This window comes from Eschrichtius robustus, chromosome 11 (genome assembly GCF_028021215.1).
Source record: "Eschrichtius robustus isolate mEscRob2 chromosome 11, mEscRob2.pri, whole genome shotgun sequence".
Classification (NCBI taxonomy): domain Eukaryota; kingdom Metazoa; phylum Chordata; class Mammalia; order Artiodactyla; family Eschrichtiidae; genus Eschrichtius; species Eschrichtius robustus.
In genome coordinates, this window is record NC_090834.1 from 4,519,986 (window position 1) to 4,539,544 (window position 19,559).

The 19,559-nt window shown below is 44.0% G+C and overlaps 2 protein-coding genes across 10 annotated transcripts in view; both read left to right on the forward strand.

Annotated features, from left to right (window-relative positions):
- Positions 1-17,618, forward strand: part of PRDM10 (PR/SET domain 10) — a 91,888-nt gene extending 74,270 nt beyond the window's left edge. For 3 of the 4 annotated variants that reach the window (XM_068555700.1, XM_068555697.1, XM_068555698.1), the window contains 9 exons: positions 669-848; positions 1,705-1,815; positions 2,823-3,023; positions 3,671-3,814; positions 4,282-4,452; positions 5,686-5,826; positions 8,058-8,226; positions 11,888-11,991; positions 14,672-17,618. In XM_068555700.1, coding sequence (XP_068411801.1) covers positions 669-848; positions 1,705-1,815; positions 2,823-3,023; positions 3,671-3,814; positions 4,282-4,452; positions 5,686-5,826; positions 8,058-8,226; positions 11,888-11,991; positions 14,672-14,869 — 1,419 coding nt within the window. In that variant the 3' untranslated portion in view covers positions 14,870-17,618. Of the gene's footprint in view, positions 1-668; positions 849-1,704; positions 1,816-2,822; positions 3,024-3,670; positions 3,815-4,281; positions 4,453-5,685; positions 5,827-8,057; positions 8,227-11,887; positions 11,992-14,671 lie in introns of those variants that run through there. The other variant, XM_068555699.1, reaches the window with a different exon arrangement.
- Positions 17,619-18,685: 1,067 nt separating this feature from the next.
- The window catches only part of NFRKB (nuclear factor related to kappaB binding protein), a 34,768-nt gene continuing 33,894 nt past the window's right edge, over positions 18,686-19,559 (forward strand). For 5 of the 6 annotated variants that reach the window (XM_068555477.1, XM_068555475.1, XM_068555481.1 and 2 more), the window contains exon 1: positions 18,686-18,772. The gene's annotated coding sequence lies outside the window, so the exon portion shown is untranslated. The remainder of the gene's footprint in view (positions 18,773-19,559) is intronic. The other variant, XM_068555478.1, reaches the window with a different exon arrangement.

The following is a 19,559-nucleotide window of genomic DNA, read 5'->3' on the forward strand; positions in this document are numbered from 1 at the left end:
GACTAAGAGCTGTGACCTAGACCGTGTGCCCCATCCATAGCAGGCAGTGTTAACTGCTTACTTGAACTGCTAAATTTATATGATGAGAGATACTTACTTAAATTCATTTGGGATTTAGAGGAATGTCATTATGTGTGTTAAAACGTGTGGTAATTGAGAATACACATGGCTTTGTAAATCCAGTATTACCGACCATTCATTATCAATTTGTCTTGTAGTTCTTTTTTTTTTTTATTTAACTTTTTGGCTGCACTGCAAGGCATGTGGGATCTTAGTCCCCCTGACCAGGGATGGAACCCGCACCCCCTGCAGTGGAAGTGTGGAATCTTAACCGCTGGACTGCTAGGGAAGTCCCTGTCTTGTAGTTCTTAATACCAAACTTATTCCACGTGCCCTTTGATCACTTCTACATAAATGCAAAACCTTTATTCTCAAAAATCATTGTGTAGCTTTCAAACTGAATGGTCATTTTCAAGCAAGGCTCATTGGAATGCACTTACTTGCTAGCGAACAGAGTAATTCCCAGCCAGGGTTGCCGTGTCCTCGGATGTAGCCTGGTGGGTTGTGTTACTGCTAACTTGTATTGATTTTTTTTTTACCCCTTCAATTAAAAATCTTCTACTCCCACTCCCCACCCCTCTGCCTTCTCAAAAATTCTCTGTAAACAGCGAAAAGACAAACTACGGGAACACATGCAGAGGATGCACAACCCTGAGAGGGAGGCCAAGAAAGCCGACCGCATCAGCCGCTCCAAGACGTTCAAGCCGCGCATCACGTCCACCGACTACGACAGCTTCACGTTCAAGTGCCGCCTGTGCATGATGGGCTTCCGGAGACGAGGCATGCTGGTCAGTGCCAGGCTCCGGACCGCCTGCCCCTGCTCAGGCGATGGCTCTGGCACAGTATTCTGCACTAAATCTGTCCCTGGGTTTCGTCCCTGGCCGGGGACAAAGCGGAGGCGAACAGTTCCCAGCTTGGGGCTTCTCTCCCCGCTGGTCGCCCCTTGCCGCCTTTGCCATGGTTCATTTCTGTTGTCTCTTGGAAGAGGTCTGTTGATCACTTTTCGTTGCTCGTTTTGCTTTGCTTTGCCCCTCTCCGGCTCTGCTCTGTGCTTCCTCTTCCTGTTCTCTTCTGTGTTCCCGAACGTATTCTCTGGCGGGGTCGTTGCCTTGCAGCCCCCCACACCAGTTGTTCCAGATATGACACAGCAATAGGAGGGAACTTTCCGCCAAGGCAGGGTATGCGAACCGGGTTAGCTGAAGCACCAGGAGAGCCGGGTCTCCGCTCTCGACTCATTTGGCCCTGATGACAGTTTTTGCAGAATATATCTGTATCTCATTCAACGTCCTCGGTAAGGCCAGGGCACTAAATAATGAAAGAGAGGCTTGCATCAGGAGAATTCTCGAAAGAAATTCCTGCTAGTGTGATTTTCCTTTTTTCCACCAGCAGCTCTTTCAGTCAAAGGCTATCGGTGGAATCCACAGCAACCCAATTCACCTTCAGTAATTTGCTGAATTACTGTTAACTCCTGTTAACGTGTCGGTGTCAGAGGGACCTGGCAGTGCTGGTTCTGGCCAAAGGCCTTATGTTTTGGGGTGTTGCTTCAGAGAATTTCAGCTGCTCACAGTTTTTCAGCTGCTCACATTTTTTCAGCGTCTGCTTGTCATGGGGTCTCCTCTTCTCATTTGCTTTTTTTCCTTTTAGGTAAATCACTTATCAAAGAGGCACCCAGACATGAAGATAGAAGAGGTGCCAGAGTTAACTCTACCCATCATAAAGCCCAACCGTGACTACTTTTGTCAGTATTGTGATAAGGTAAAAGGAAACCGTCCATAGGAGGATACCTCTGTGGGAGCCCCGCTCAGGGCCAGTTTGTCTGCATGTATAAATATATAGTAGGATCTCGCAGTTTCTCTTAACAGATGGTTCCCTGTCTCTCAGTAGTCTTCCATTCAGACAAGAAAGGGCTAGAAGTGCAGCCTCATTTTAAGCCAAAAATTTTTTCTTAAGAATTAGTCAACTGTGTTTTTCTTGTTCCTTCTCTCTGTGATTTTTGCTGTTAAAGAAGAGGCTTATTACCAAGAGCTTAGTATAAGAATTCGTTTTAAACTGCTAAGCTCTAAAATGAGGGTGTTTGTCATCCTACTTGTAAAATATAGAGTAGATTTTGGATTTCTAGGAGATTGAGTAGGATGTGGAAAAGTCTTGTGGTGGAATACTCTGTTTGTACTATTCCATTCTTGATTTTTGCATAGTTACAAAAACACAGCAATAGAATATACATTTATCGTTTCGTTGTAATATTGTTTCCTTATACAATGTCAGCTGTATCAGTTATAAGCTGTGTATAAGTAGTGTCAACTTAAAAGTAAGAAACATTTTTTAAGCACAGATTCATCACTACAGGTTCTAGTTGCTATTAGACTTGCCATTTTGGAAGATTCTTTGGCATCTAGTAGTCAACTATGTACATCACATGAGAGCTTTCACAGAAAGACTAAAGGGTGAACTGGCCTTAAAAGAAATTGTTTCTATGACTATATAGTCACCTCTTAAACTTTAGGGTAAAGGTAAAGGTGTTTTTACTATTCCTATCTTAGATGTATAAATTCAAGGCAGATGCCTCACATATCTATGTTATGTTCTTACGTTATTCTGATTTATGTTATATTCTCATTATCCTTCAATATATCTGTTAATATATTTTATTTTGGACTACGTGAATACTTTTTCTCATTTCCTTGCAATGAAATTGTTAGATTGCCTTAAGCAAGAAAGTGGAAGTATATACTGCTTTCATGGCAAAGCTTTTGAATTTGCAGGTTTATAAAAGTGCCAGCAAGCGAAAAGCCCATATTCTGAAGAACCATCCTGGGGCTGAGCTCCCACCAAGCATTCGGAAACTTCGTCCTGCTGGCCCTGGAGAACCAGACCCCATGCTGAGCACCCACACCCAGCTCACAGGCACTATAGCTACCCCGCCCGTGTGCTGCCCTCACTGCTCCAAACAGTACAGCAGCAAGGTACGGGGAAGGCTTTGGGCCACGTCGGAACCCAGGTCATGGTTTAAGGGAACATTGCTTAAGAGAAGATGGTACTTATCCAGATGCCGTCATGGCGTCTTCTGAATTGATGGGGGGCTAAAGGAGCTGCTTCCTGAGAACAGGGAGCATAGCACAGAACGGGAAGAGAATACGGTGGACTTTCCCGGGAATTAGTGCCATCTGGGCACTTGAATGGTTTCCTTTTCCCTTGGCCCGAGGTGGGTCTCCGATTTGAATATTCTCTGCTCGTGGTTTATGAGCTCAGGCTTGCAGCAGCGCTATGTAAGAACTTAAATGATGGTTCTTGAAAAGGGGGTCATTTTTGCTGCGGGGCTTGTCATTGATTGCTGCAGGTATTGGTGGGATCAGGGGATGCTGGGAGGTATTCTGACCTTGCCTGATAGCGTGGGGGTCACACGAGTCTTTACTTTCTTTCCAGCGTCTTCTTTTTTCCCTTTCATACCATTGTCCCGCTTCAGGAAGGGCAGGCAGAGCCAGTGTCGCTCTTTTTTTTTTTTAAAACGTAACATGAAGGACTCTAGCAACCATTGGAGGGCTTGCCTTTGAGAAAGATCGAAAATAACCTATTCTAGTAATTCTTCTTGGTTTTTGCCATCACTTTTCAGACCAAGATGGTACAGCACATTCGAAAGAAGCATCCAGAGTACGCCCAGCTCCCCAACACCATACACACACCTCTGACAACAGCCGTGATCAGTGCGGCTCCAGCTGTTCTAACTACAGACAGTGCTACCGGAGAGACTGTGGTGGTAAGTGCGTGACCGGTAAGAGCGACTCCTGTCCTCCGCTGCCCATCGCAGCTTCAGTGCCAAGGCCATGTCTGTCTTGGTGTTTAATTGGCTGCAGATGTAGCCCACCACCCTTCAGGGTTCTGTACCAGGCATGATGCTTGACGATTGGGTCTCCCAGTCGGTGCTTTCCAAAGCTCTCTGTAAAAGGAGTAGCAGGAAATTCTCAGTGCTGCTTGTTCACTGCAAGATTGTCAGCACCTCCGGGGTAACTCCCTGGGCCTGACACAGACAGACAGCTAGAGGTATATAGGTAATCTTCCAACATCTTCTTAACTCTGGGTATTTTTCTATCTGAGCTCAGGGCTTATTTGTGGTCCCATGATCCCACCAGTTAGACAAACCAACTTTTTGTAGGATTTCAGAGCACCGAAATAGCTACAAGCAGCAGTGTTACCAGCTGATGTGCTTTTTTGTGATTTTTGCAGACAACGGACTTGCTAACCCAGGCTATGACGGAACTGTCCCAGACCCTAACGACGGATTACCGAACGCCGCAAGGGGACTACCAGAGAATCCAGTACATTCCTGTGTCGCAGTCTACATCTGGTCTACAGCAGCCTCAGCACATACAGCTTCAAGTGGTGCAGGTGGCCCCGGTACTGTCCTGCGTTTATTTCTCTTTACCTGCGTGAATGCCCATATTGCCACCAGCCAACACAGCAGCTGGGGTCAACTAAAACACCTAATTCTCAGAGCTGGGACTGGGCCCTACACACTGTGCATGTCAGCTTGGAGTCTAAGGCATTTGTAAAGCCCTGGCTGTCGAGGGCTCTGGACTCAGCAGTGTGAGAGATTTCTGTCAGTAGTATCCAGAGATTTTTGGCTCCAGCGTATACCACTATCCTGCCCTACTGCAGGCCAGCACTGAGCCTCTTCTGAACCCTTACCCTGGGCCCCAGGTGGGCTACCTGGTGAGGAGCCCGTCTGATCAGCCCCTACCCAGGCATCGAATGACGGCTATCAGTGGGAGGTTGTAAGGAATAACTGTGAATTTTGAATATCGATTAGTACCTTATTAGTAGCAAGTTGTAACTGTTCCTTCTGCAAGGTAATTAATACCTCATTCTTACTGATTCAGGAGCTAAAAGAAAAAAGTCCTCCCAGAACTATTGTTTCATTTAATTATACTAAGGAAATGTACTCAAGGCACACATAAACAAACGTTTTGCTTTGAAATAAATTGGACTCTGAAAATTTAAAACTAATATGAAAGCAGGAAAGAGGAAGTTGCCACGGTCATTGACTATCTTTATCTTTTTTTTTTTTTTTTAATAGGAGGGTTCTTAATTTTAGGCTTTGGAGGAATCTATGAATCCCTGAAGTTGTCTGTAAATTATGATATATATGTACATTATTTTAGAAAAAGGGTCTGTACTTTCACCAGATTCTCAGAGATGTCTGTGATACCTAAAAGTTTAGGAACCACTGTTCTAGTGGTTAAGTGGACAAGCTGAAAGCAAATTTTCTCCTTTGATCTCTTTTAACTGATAAAGGGTAGGTCATTAAAATTAATTGAAACTTAAGGGAAAAAAGATTTTTGATTCCTGAGAGCTTCTTATTCAGCTTCTTATTAGGAGCTGTATTCCCTCATCTCCTCCTCTTCCAGAATGAAATCGCGTCACTGTCTTATGGTTAATAAGCATAATTTTTAAAACTATTTTCTCCCCTGATGCTTGCCAGCTTGGCCCCGGTGTGGGCCCTCCGGGAGCGAGCCCTGGCTCTGAAGCCCTGCCTGTTCTGCTGCTGGGATGTTGTTTTAGCTACACCTTTGCTCTGGAAGGCTTTCCTTTAACCTTAATCGGCGTGGGTCTGGGTTTCTCCTCCCGCAGGCCACTTCCCCTCACCAGTCTCAGCAGTCCACGGTGGACGTCGCCCAGCTCCACGACCCTCAGACCTACACGCAGCACGCCATCCAGGTGCAACACATCCAGGTCACGGAGCCCCCCGCCCCGGCTGTGCCCGCCTCCCAGGTACGCTGCTCTCCAGGTACTAGTCTCAGGTTCACGTGGCCTCAGGGACCCTGAAGATGTACTAAGAGCGAAGACATGTGATCTTCAGACCTGGTCTCCTTGACTATGGAAATGATATCATTATTTTGCGGGCCTTTAAAGACTCTTATCTCTGCCTCCAATTTTTCTGTTGGTATTAGGGACACACTTCCATTAAGTGCTTAGCTTCCCCTGTCCAGATGGAGCCCTGGGCTCTGATCTCCTAGAGACAACATTGGCCTTTGCTTCCTGTTCTAAATGGCTACACGACAGTCGGCAATTGCTAGGTTGTTTCTATAATTTTGGAACAGTGACTTTGTGGAGTATTACTGTGTTTGTGTGATAAGAGACTATCATTGAGATAGCAGAGCTACACATCCATTCAAAAAACGTTTATTAAATTCTTAGTCTTTGCAGGAAACTTTTCTAGGTCTTGCCCTCAAGGAGCTTAGAGTCTAGTAGGGATATAACACCTATATATAAGTAAATAGGGCATGAAATGAAGGTGTCTGAGCCATAAAGGATGCCTGTAGACCCACCCCTGACATTCCCAGGTTCCAGAGCACAAATGAAGGCCGGCATACCATCATCCTGAGTAGTTAAAAGTTTCAATCAAGTTCACAAATCATTAAATAAACATGTTCTGTCTTCCCTGCTTGACATAGGTACTTTCATAATGATAAAATTGAAAAATATACATAAAGTAACAATGGATACTAAATAACATGGATAGTGCCAATTCAAAATTCAATGCATTTTTCTGCCAAACACATGGCTGGCGCTGGCAGCGGCCCGGTAGGGGTGGGAGGAATGCAGGAGAAAGGATGTCTCTCTCTCTCTTTTGCTGGCTCCAGTTGCTGTGGAATCCATAGGATAAACATGCACTTTCTCTGCCTTCCTATTTCTTGGGGGGTGGGGGGAGGCTTGACATCTGATTGCCCCTCCTTCCCACTCCCCCAGTAAGGTTTCTGGTGACTTCTCCCAGCCCAGGACAGGCAGCCTCTATCCACAAGGGGCCGTGAGTTTCCCACGCCCACTAGCTTCACACTTCTAAGTTTCTCAAAGGAAGCCGAGGCTGGAGGCCCAGGACAGACTCAGAGTTCCTTGTCAGGATGAGGTGGCCCAGGGACAGCCGTCCCCAAGCCTGCTTCCCCTTTCTCCTCACTCAGGCTCCTTCCCGCACTCACAGGGCCTGTGTACCACGTGGACACCCCATCCCATGTGTCTCAGCTCCATCCACAACCCTGCAAATGGCGATCCATGGCCACCCCTTTGGTCCCAGGTGCCCGAATACTGTTAGAGGGGCCACATCCAGGAGACAGGACCCCTGCAGGAGGCCAAGCCTAGGGAAGAGACTTGTGCGGGTCCCAGAAGTGGGTGCAGGGCCATTTCCAAGGTCTGTGAGGCCTCACGTGAGAAGGGCACAGCTGGAGAAGGGCCAGCCAAGATCCCTGCAGGGGTCCCTCTGGCCTGGGTCTGAGGACCATGTGGATGTGTCATTAGGTTAGCGGAGTTCAGGTGAGGGCAAGACGCTGTTTAGCAGGGAATCAAGGAAAATTTTGTAGAAGTGGTGTTTGAATTAGGTCTTGAAGGAGGGGTATGATTTTGATATGGTAGCTGGGGAAGCATTATGATCTGAACATGCGCTCACTGTGAGTAAAGACACAGAGGTGGGAAATTGAGGTGTATCTGTAAAGACTGTGTAGGTTAGTGACAGGAGATGGTGTTTGCAAACAGCACCGGAGCTGGAGCGTGGAGGGCTTGAATGGCAGATAGTGGGGCGGGGGCTTTATCCTGTAGGTGGGATGTATCCCTGTGTTTATCTCCACTAACTGGGGGAGTATCCAGTGCACATCAATGGGGATTCTGACTTCCGGGTTCTACTTCAGTTCGTGTTACAGGTTAGCTTTGTGACACCGGCAAGTTATTGGGCTTCTCAGGTTTTTTTTAATGTCATGAAGATAATTATACTTTCATTCATTTACTTTTATAACAAGCATACGGAAATTAAGTTTTTGGATACCCTTGTAGATAATCCTTTGGAAACTAATTAGGATTTCCTAGTTGTGATTGCTTGCCATTAATTCTGTTCTTATTTAAAATATTACTATTTTAGCAGCGCTACCTTCAGTGTTACAGTCCCCACGATCACGATGTACTTTCTTCAGTGGCTAGTTGACAGTTTAACGCATCCTGGTCTCTTTTCTCTCGAGGTGGCAGGGCAGCCGCTGAGCCCCTCCCCGCAGCAGTCTCAGCAGGGGCTCAGCCCCTCCCAGGTTGCAGGCAGCTCCTCGCAGGGCCAGGCCCTCCAGCAGCAGCCCCAGAGCACCACGGTCCAGCACACGTACCTCCCCAATGCCTGGAATTCCTTCCGCGGCTACTGTAAGTGAGGGTGGCCCTCCTGGGTGCGGGTGGGGAACCTGCAGCCACGGGGAGGAATTTCATCAGCTTTATCATCCATTTTCTGGCTTAAAGGATCATTGGCCATTTTCTACACTCTGTAGAGCTTGTACTTCAGTGAGTTTCATGACACAATTCAAGGTGGCATCTGATTCAGGGCCACCCTGAAATGACATTTTTCCAAGACTTCAGGAATATTGCTGGAGGACGTGTAGGCAGGTGGTTTAAGTAATAGAGTAGGTGGATTGAGGGTATGAGGTCATGATTCACCTCTTCCACCAATATTTACTGAATATCACTGTGCTAGACCCTGCGTGTATGAAAGATTAATACTGACATTCGTATAAGTAACACCACGCAATAATAATGTTAGCTAACTTTCATCAAGCTCTTACCATGTGCCAGGAATGATTCTAAACTGCATCCATATCACATCCAGTATTCACAACAACCTCCTAGGAAAGTACAATCGTTACTTGCATTTTACAGATAAGACAATTTAGACACAGCGAAACTCGTCCAAGGAACATAGCTACTAAATGGAGGCCTGGAACCCAGGCAGTCTGGCTCCAGAGTTTACACTGTAAACCAGCCCACTGTGCTGCCCTTCCCAACGAGACAGTCTTGGGCTCAAAGAGACCATTATCTCGTGGAGATAGATATATGAGTAGCTGATTTCAAAACCCTGAGGTTAGTGCTACCAGAAGCAGTTTAGCCTGGCTGCCAAAGGTCAAACAGGTAAAAAATCTTGGTGGGGACAACAGCCTTGGGTATGAGCTGAAAAGTTTGAGACCTTATCATTGAAGATCTGGAAGAAACAGTAACAGTTAGAGCTCAGTAGTAGGAGCTAGGAGGAATAAGGGCTGTGTTGATCTCTCTCCTACTACTACTGATTTCTTTTTTTGGGTCCGTCTCTGCTGTGATTGATCTTTGGCTGTGTTATGTAGATTTGGTGTGGAGACCAGGCTCAAACGCTACCATTTAGTTATCTTTACCATCTATTCTCCTAAATATTGGTGGTCACAATGAGAGCTGAGTCTAGTTTCTGTCAGGGAAGGATTCCTCCTCGTGATAAATCCCAGTAGAATCCTGGTAAATAGATAGACATTTATACTCAGTTTAATTCCTGTGAGAGGAACGTGGAAATGATGCTGACAGCCACTGTAATAATAGTAAGAACTAGCATTCTAACTTGATGAAACAATCTGAAAATTTTTATTAGGAAAAAAGTTTAAAATATACAAAAATAGGGAATTCCCTGGCGGTCCAGTTGTTAGGAGTCCGTGCTTTCACAGCTGAGGGCCCGGGTTCAATCGCTGGTGGGGGAACTAAGATCCTGCAAGTTGCGCGGCACAGCCAAAAAAATATATATGTGTGTGTGTGTGTGTGTGTGTGTGTGTGTGTGTGTATATACACACACACACACACACAAAATAGAACAGTATAATGAGCGCGCCTGTACCCATTATCCAGCTTCAGCAGTTATCATGGCCAGTCTCATCTGATACGTACATGCTGTCATCCTCTCCCAGTCCTCCAACTATATAATAATTCATATCATTTCATCCATAAATATTTTTTTAAAAACCCCACAACTGTAAGTGTCGTTATCACACCTAAAAATAAATTACAGTAATTCTTTAATACCATCAAATATCCAGTGTTCATATTTCTGTGATTATCTCATAAATGTCTTTTTAAAAAAATATTTTATTTATTTGTTTATTTGGTCGCGCTGGGTCTTAGTTGCGGCAGGCGGGCTCCTTAGTTGCGGCAGGTGGGCTCCTTAGTTGTGGCATGCGAACTCTTAGTTGCGGCATGTGGGATCTAGTTCCCTGACCAGGGATTGAACCCAGGCCCCCTGCATTGGGAGTGCGGAGTCTTAACCACTGTGCCATCGGGGAAGTCCCGTAAATGTCTTTTTAATAGTTGGGTTTTCAAATTGGGTTCCAAATAAGGGCCATACATTGCAATCGATTATACCTTTTGAGTTTCTTTTAATACATGTGCTCTCCTTCTCTCTTTTAAGTTGCAATTAACATGTTGAAGAAACTGGGTCATTTGTTTGTAGAGTTCCCCACATTCTGGGTTTTGCTGTTGACATCCCTGTATTGTCATTTAAGATGCTTTCCTCTGTCCCTTTTATTTCCTATAGATGGGCAGTTAAACCTAGAGGCTTGATCAGATTCAGGTTCAGTTTTTTTCCCCAAAAACACTCCATAGCTGTTGGTGTGTAGTTCCATCGGGAGGCACATAATGCTTGTCTGTCTTTTTCCTTTGCTCCACTATTTCAATAGGGATTGCAAAGTTGTCATATTCTATCATTCTTTATATACTTATTGCTAGAAAACTTCCATAACGAAAACAATTTCACCTTAACCATCAGGTTACTCTGAGGTACAATTTGTACAGGAACGGCAGAAGAGATGCTTTAAATACTCGGCTCATCTCCTTTATTTACCAGTTTTCAAAATAGTGAGTTGTTTCCTAGTATTATCCAAGGTGACCGATGCCGGGCGTGTGTGTGTCTTAGTATCGCTGGGTACTTGTGAATTTCAACCCACTGGATGTGTTTCAAACCATTGTAGTCAGGGCTTCCCTGGTGGCGCAGTGGTTAAGAATCCACCTGTCAATGCAGGGGACAGGGGTTCGAGCCCTGGTCCGGGAAGATCCCACATGCCGCGGAGCAACTAAGCCCGTGCACCACAACTACTGAACCTGTGCTCTAGAGCACGTGAGCCACAACTACTGAAGCCCGTGTGCCTAGAGCCCGTGCTTCGCAACAAGAGAAGCCACTGCAATGAGAAGCCCGTGCACGGCAACGAAGAGTAGCACCTGCTTGCAGCAACTAGCGAAAGCCTGCACGCAGCAACGAAGACCCAACGCAGCCAAGTATTAAATAAATAAATAAATAAATAAATTTATTTTTTTAAAAAAAAAACATTGCAGTCATTATCCTTGTTGATGCTCAGATTATCCCATCTTTGGCTAGTGGGAACATCTTTCTGTATCTTTCCCACATGACTCTGCAGTGTTTTATAGTGTCTTACACGCTGGTATGACACCAGATTCCAGGCTCACCTTGTACATTTCTGACCCAGGTTTGGAATCAGCCATTTTCCCAAGAAGTCCTGGTTCCTTTGAGTAGAGGATGTGATTTAGAGGCTGTCAACTGGGTGCTAGGGTGAACTCTGTTTTTAATTAGCTTTAATAACACGGTAGTGAAGTAAAATTCATGTTAGACTGAGTTGTGATTGCTAGGCAATAGTGGATACATTGTGCCAGTAATCAAATGTGACTGTGAAAGATAAAAATACTGAGCTAACAGGTGAATCTTTGTAACTTATCTCAAGGTTTTAAAATTTTTGAGTATTTGTCTTTCTGGGTATTCAGAAGCCACATTTTGAAGGAGATGCACTGATTGTTTCCGACATTTGGTAACTCTCTACTAGCCTCATGTGATCAATTCTTAATCAGAGGTTCTTTTGCTGTATCAAGAAATCACATCAGCCTAAGACGCTCAGAGCAAGCAAATCCATGGAAAGTGACTCAGCAGGGAATGTGGTCACTGGTTAGGTATTTGTTTCTACAACTTGTATTAAACTCTGAGACCACTGAACTATGGCTCCTTCCTGTTTTTCAGCATCGGAGATTCAGATGATGACACTCCCCCCGGGTCAGTTTGTGATTACAGACAGTGGCGTGGCAACTCCGGTCACCACTGGCCAAGTGAAGGCGGTGACTCCGGTAAGCTGTGCTGCTTGGAGGGTTTTCCTGTTCCCCACGTTGCACCACCCTCGCCCTCCCCCATCTTCTCCCAAACTCTTCCCATCTGAGTTAGAGGCACCTCCTCTGTCTTCCTATAATTTCTTGTGGTGCTATATTACAGCACAGTTTATTTTTTTTTAAATTTTATTTCTTTTTTACGTTTTTCTTTGAAGTGTAGTTGATACACAATGGCGTGCCAATCTCAGCTATACAGCAAAGTGACTCAATTTTACACATATAGACATTCTTCTTTACATTGAAAATTTCTGTATTTTTAAAAATATTCTTTTCCATTATGGTTTATCCCAGGAGATCAGATATAGTTCCCTGTGCTATCCAGAAGTACCTTGTTGTTTCTCCATTCTAAATGTGATAGTTTGCATCTGCTAACCCCAAACTCTCAGTCTGTCTCTCTCCCTCCCCAGCCCCCTTGGCAACCACAAGTCTGTTCTCTACGTCTGTCGGTCCGTTTCTGTTTTGTAGATAGGTTCGTTTGTGCCGTATTTTAGATTCCACATGTAAGTGATATCATATGGTATTTGTCTTTCTCTTTCTGACTTACTTCACTTAGTGTGATAATCTCTAGTTGCATCCATGTTGCTGCAAATGGCATTATTTCATTCTTTTTTTATGGCTGAGTAGTATTCCATTGTATATATGTACCACATCTTCTCCATCCATTCCTCTGTCTATGGACATTTAGGCTGTTTCCATGTCTTGGCTATTGTGAATAGTGCTGCTATGAACATAGGGGTAGCACAGTTTATTTTAATTACTGGTTTACTATCTTTTCCCAGTAGGCAATTAATTCCTTGAAACCTAGGTCTTTGTCTTTATCTCTTTATCCTCAGTGCTTTTGCACAGGAGGCTGGGCTATAGCAAATGCTCAATAAAGATCTATTCAATGAATAACTATAATGAACCTCCTAGATCCGTATACATATATATACATGTAGATAATCATCTTTTTAATGTGCTTCTTAGAAAGTATATGAGTCTTCATGACTATTGGTCCTCAACTGGGTTGGAAGAAAATAATATGATGAATCTATTATGGAGCTCTTTTAAATTATTTTAAACAATTCGCCCACCCCAGGTGAAAAACATTGCCATAAATTATTTTGTTATATTTAGGTTAGGCCTGTCAATGTTGATTATATCTGCTACCTCTGTTTTTATCTTCACTGGTTTCTTCTGGCCTGCCTCTGGAAGACAGAGTATGTAAATTAAGAAAAATACTCTTAAGTGACTAGGGATATTGAGATGTTCCCAGGGGAAGACTATTTCCCAAGAGGCCTCAAAGAGTAGCAGGGTAGTCTAGTGGCCTCAGAAACCGGATTTATTTATTTATTTATTTTTCAAAGCGCACTGAGAGCTCACCCATTTCTCAGCACATGAATTCATATTAACTAGACTTAGGAGAGATGTATAAATCCAGAGTAACACTACTGGCAATGGAAACAATAACTAATATAAAATGGAATAGTCTCATTGGCATAATCAGTGAAATTTTTTGCTCTTTGTGGGGACTCACTGATTCTACCCTTTTTTGGCCAGGAACCCATTTGGGAAACCGATTATATAGCCAAGGATGTTCCCTTCCATCTGCCACAGTATACATACAAATTTGATGTACAGTTTTGTTTATAGATTCTCTGAAGCCTATCTATGAACTGCCTAGGTGTCCATGGACCCTTGGTTGAGAACCAGCCCCCTCCTGCTAGAGAAGGACCCACACAGGAAACCAAATCCTGATCAAAGAGTGGCTTGATGAGTGTGGACTCAGAACATACGGCCCTCGATAAACCAAATGGGTATTTGGCTGTGGCTTTCTCTCTGGACAGTGCTTGGAAAGGATGCTGCCCAAGTTTTCCTCTGTGACTTCTTTTTTTCTCAGCCTGTGTAGCTGACCAGTTCTCCCTCTTACAGACTACATTCTTTCTTTAAAAATGTTAATGTAGGGACAGAGTTAGCTGCAGGTCTATGGAGACGTTTTTTTCATGATCAGAGGGAAAATGAAGAAAAATTAAGACAACGTATGTTTTCATAAAGTTAAATTTATTCAATGCAAAAGACTTTCATTCTAAGATTGTGTTCTTCCTATGCTTTTGAGTGTTAAAATGTCTCTCATTTGACAGTAGCATTTAAAAAATGATTTTACTTGGCAAAATAAAATTTGGGAACATTTATTCTTACTTTAATTTTGCTGGTCTTTGAAATTCTGAAGTCTGGGAACCATTGATCTTGACTTGGGCATCATTCTGCCTCTTTAAGGAGAATTTAAATATCTCTCCTTTGATCCATTTTGTATTAATCTTAAATATTAATTGACAGATAGTCACCTTATTTTATGAATTTCTAAATTCTCAGGGACAATACCATAGCACATTTCCTTTGCCAGGTAGGTTACCATCATGATGCAAATTTCTGTCCCTGAACTTCCTCACTGTATCATTTGGTACGACGACCAAGGTGCTCCCTTAAGTTACCTCTGTAGTCTACTTCTCTAAAGGAATTAGGCAAAGCATCTCCCATAGGTGCCTAGTTTGGTTCCCCATGTAACATTTCTTTGCATATTCCTTCTCCCCACCGTGCCCCCATAACTCTACCCCCCACTTTAGGCCTCAGATTTCTAAAGATCCTTTTCTTCCTGCTCTAGGGTCATTATGTGCTATCAGAAAGTCAATCAGAATTGGAGGAAAAGCAAGCTTCTGCTCTCACTGGTGGAGTCCAGGTTCAGCCAACTGCGCATGGTGACTTGGACCCCCAGACCACCAGCCAACAGCCCACCCAGTACATCATTACAACCACCACCAACGGGAATGGGAGCAGCGAAGTGCACATCACTAAACCTTAACTTCCATCCTTGAGCCAGAATCAGTCACATCATGTCTTTTCTTATTCATACGTCTGGAATATCTGGAAGCTTCTGACACTTAGAACTCTTTTTTTAAGATTTATCACTCAAGAGTTTGGAAATCACAGTTTTGACGCTTATACATACACTGGGGCTTATTTTATCAAGGTCATCTTTACCAAATGGACTCTTCAAACCCTAGGAGTTTCTGCCATGGAATGGAGATCTTTCAGGGGAAAGTAGATTTCAAGACAGAGAAACCTTGCCTTGCTCTTGAGTTGGTTTTTTAACACATAGATAAGCCTTACTTTTCCTTTGTGGAAATATTAAGCAGTGTATTGTGTTTGTACCAAAGGTGGATAAAGGATGTGCCAAGTCCATGGCCACTGGACTTGTTGATTCCAAGCCATGGCACCAAAGGCGAAGGGGCATTTTATGGGTGTGTATTAGGTCGGAACTGCTTCATCTTGAGAGTTTGCATTCTCAGTAACTTAACAAAGGGAGCCCATTGAATATGAAAATGAAAATGATGAAGCAAAGGTTTCATCAGTGATGGTCTGAAGGAAAAACTGTTACCTAAATTTTTCTTATTGCTGATTTTTTAAAAAACTTGCCTTTTTTGGAAAACCGTTGTAGGGCTATTGGTAGTGCTTTCCACAGACCCTGGCCCTCAGTGGACTAGGCCAGAACCTCATGTTCTGATAGATCTTACTTTATTACTCCACAACTGTGGACTCCCTGTACAAGAAAAGGATGCTTGGTGTCAACAGAATTTAGACTCCCAGGTTACAGGTTGGCCTCCCATTCTCTGGTTGTACTTGTATGAAGAAGGAGATACTGGAGATGACCGTACCAAGAAAAATTATTGATACTGAAACAACTATATAGAGCGTAAAAAGCACTGAGACCTTGTCCTGCCTTTCAGGATCCATTTACCACTCATTGGTAAAGGGTGAATCCTTGCTCGTACTAGGTGTACCTGCAACCCTCGCTCACAGCATGCAGTGTATTTTAGTACTTCTAATTCTGTCTTAAAATGAACATTCTTTCAGGTTGGATGCAAAGGTGGTCCTCCTTATTTCTTAACACTTTCAACTTTAAATATATTGCAATTCATCTGGACCTTTTGGTAAGATGACCAACTTCACACCTAGGGGAAAAATAAAAATGTGGGGACCATTTATAATATGTTAGAGTAATTATAAGGGATCTGGAAGGAATCCAATCTTAATATTACATTGTCAGTTGGGAGAGGGAGAAAAACTGCCTCAGTGATAGTTTTTCTTATCATTGTTCCTGTTTGGGAGTCTTATTAGCTGTGAATTCAATGGGGAAAATATTTCCCTTCTTTTTACTGTACATTCCAGTTGTGCACATAAAACACTGCAGAAATCAGTATGTAGTTTAACAACTTTTTGTGACATACTAATACATTTTTAGAATAATTATGGCATGGTAGAATTTATCATTCCAGAACAGAAAGACCTACCTTCAGTTTCAAATGAAGTTAAATAATTTTTTTATTGACATTTCTGGGTAAAAACTGGTTCTATAAATTAAGAAGTATAGTAGCTTCTTTATGGTAAAGACACCTTTTTGAAAAGTAAACAATTCTGTAAAGTAACTTTACTAATACGTAGACTTTGCACTTTATTATTGAGACCTCAGTCATTTAGTTATCCCTGACAATTTAGGCACTAAGAGAACTTGAGAGTTACTTGCTAATTGTGTAGAAAATGAAAATGGACTCAATATCTTTGGTAACAGAGGTAATGCTGATGTTTTCAATAGAAAATATTGACTCTGTGTCACAATATAGAGATTTTTGAGTCCCAAAGTCCTACAATGTGATGATTATAAATATCCTAGTGTCCAGTCTAGAGAGACTTGCTAGGTAAAGCATATTAGACTTTCCCAAAGGTCCAGTTTAGTTTTTATAACTTAAATTTGGTCCTGTTGGTTCCTTTTTAATTTGAACCAGCAAGGTATTCCTCCCTCCCCTCAGGAATAACTTACTGATTAAAATGGAAAACTATCACTGAATGGAATGTTCATTTTATGCCAGTTATTTCAAGTTTTAAAATACACAGAAGAGAAAAAGTATTGCGGAAGGACCTCTGTTTCTTTCCCATCTAAGTTCTTTTTTTTCCCTTTTGTTTTTTTGTCCTTATGTGGAATAAGTAAAGACTCTAAAACTAATTTGTATATTATCAACCAGAGATGCAGGTGTGGCAGTCAAGCCAAACAACATTGCTTTAAGATCAGGTATTCTGTATATTTATTCTAAGATAATGGCTTTTCAAAAGGACTTGGATTTGAAGAGATGGCAGATTATAAGCCATCTGAAGACCCAATTTGGAAAAAATGTCTGTAGCCAATGTTTATACTGTGGCCTCGCCTAAGACACACTGGCACTGTAGACTTGGATCAGTGCAGTGTGAGCATTTTGGAGTAGGTTACATAGAGATTTTACATTTTTACTGTTTCATTTGTGCCCACATAAACAGATATTTCATCATGTAAAATTCCTGTTATTCCGGAGAAACCTACTGTTTTGATCTTCTGGAATTGTTTTCTGATTTGGAATTATCCTTTCAAAAAACTCTTAAGATATGTAGGGCTAAAAAGCACTTCATGAGATGCTGAAGCTGACCCACAGGTTGAAAATGTTGACCTTATCCTGTTATTTAAATGTGAACATTTACTGTACATTCAGTGAGTTATAGTGTTAATAGTCTTGTGCTACTCAGCAGGTGTAAAAATTAATAAATATTTTTTTTTAATAAACATCTTTCTTGTTTGTATGTGTACAAGTTACAAGAGCTTCTGAGATCATTACTTTTTTTTTTTTTTTTTTTAAATAATACAACTTACATTGTTTTGACTCTTTGGTTCACTCTGGTGTGGTCAGAGACGTAAGGTCAGGGAATCTATGGATGGTAATATGGAATGATGTTCCCCTCCCCTTAGTGGTTTCTAATTCGAGACCCCTCCCAACAATCTAACAGGAACTAGGGGCAGGCACTCAGCCAGCTAGGGAAGAGCGATTGGCTTTATTTGGAAACCACTATTTGCCAACCAGGGAGGAACACCAGCTTGACTGACATGTTTCCATCTAGTGGAGAGAACTGAGGATGCTCTCTGCACGACAGGTTGGAAGTAGCTGTGAAAGAAGTTTGAAGCGGTTCTAAGCAAAACCTAGTTTATAAGAAGAAAGCGGCCTAGATTCTTAACGAGAGGAAGATTAATCGAGTTTGATTAAGAAAATGTGTTTCTTCGATGTGTGTACTGTCTTTCCGGACGTCGAGGGTCCAGGGACAGGAGAGAGACGGGAGAGAGAAGTGGGGCCACGCCCGGGTGGGTCGCGGGGCACAGGCTCTGGTTCTTGTTCTCCTCAACGAAACTCGAGAAATCGCAAAATGGGAACTAATAGTGCACACAGCTGTGGTACAAAGACAATGATGGAAAGTGCTCTCAGCCTAGTGCCTGGAGCAGGCTATGAGATATGCAAACGTTAGCTGATAAAACGGCATTCACTCACTCATGGGCTCCGGAGCCAGGTGACTAGCGACACCGCCCTCCGGAAGCTTCTAAGCCAGGTGAGACCAACGAGACGCCTGCAAACTGCATCACAAGGCCCAGCCCCGCGGGCTCACGCCGCTCTAGGTTATGCCCCGCGAGCCCCTCCCCGCCCCGCCCCCGGCACTTCCAGGCCCCGCCCCGCCGCCGGCACTTCCAGGCCCCGCCCCATGCAGCTCAAGGCCCCGCCCCTCACAGCCCCGCCCCTTCCGCCGCCCGAGCCCGGAGCGTGCACGCACCGAGACGCCTTGCGGGAGCGAGCGCGTCCGGGAACCCGCGGGCCGAGAGGCGCAGCGGGTTCGGAGACCAGCGTCCGCGGCGCAGGTGAGGGCGGGCCGGGGCGGCGAAAGGGTTAAAGTGTTGCCGGGGAGCGGAGGGAGGGAGCGAGCGAGTGTCTGGGTCTCCGAGGGTCGCTGCCCCTGTGGGCACGGGACAGGGGAGCGGGCGTGTCGGGAGGCGGGCGGCCCGGGTGGGTGGGGGTTAGAGTTAGGCACGGTGTGGGGGGAGGGGCCGTGGGCGCGGAGGTGCCGGTTAGCGGGGCGGGACCCGGGCCTCGGGCTTGTGAGAGGCCGGCTAGGGAGGGGTTTGCAGTTGGGAGCCGGCGGTTGCTCCGGAAGGAGTCTGGGGTTTGGCTTCTGAGTTGGGGAGGGTCCAGGAGGGAAGGTTATCCCAGGTGCAGAGGAAGGGCCATTGGGAGAGGCCTTCCCGGTCTAGTAAAGATGGGCCTCTTTGGTCCAGGACGCCGCAAGACTTACAAGTCCTTGGCTTCCGGTTTTCAACCCTTTGGAAGCTGCCTGCTTTTTTGTATTTTGAGATCCTCTTCAGAATAGTAGCGGGGCACAGGCTGCCACTCGAATAGATTAAATTTAGCTACACGTTCACTAATTGAACTTAATTGAAGTGAAACTAATTGAAGAAACTAGCTTCACTAATTGAAGTGAAGCTAATTGAAGAAACTTGTGAGCAAGTTGTGAAACAGGTGATCCTCCTGAGAGTCAGGTAAAACACTGGCTTTGTAGCTGTTACCCTCTTCTGTGCCAGTTCTGGCTTATAAGAGGACTTTATTCTGAGCATCAGGTTGCATCTACACTTCTTTTCTTTTTAAAAGTTT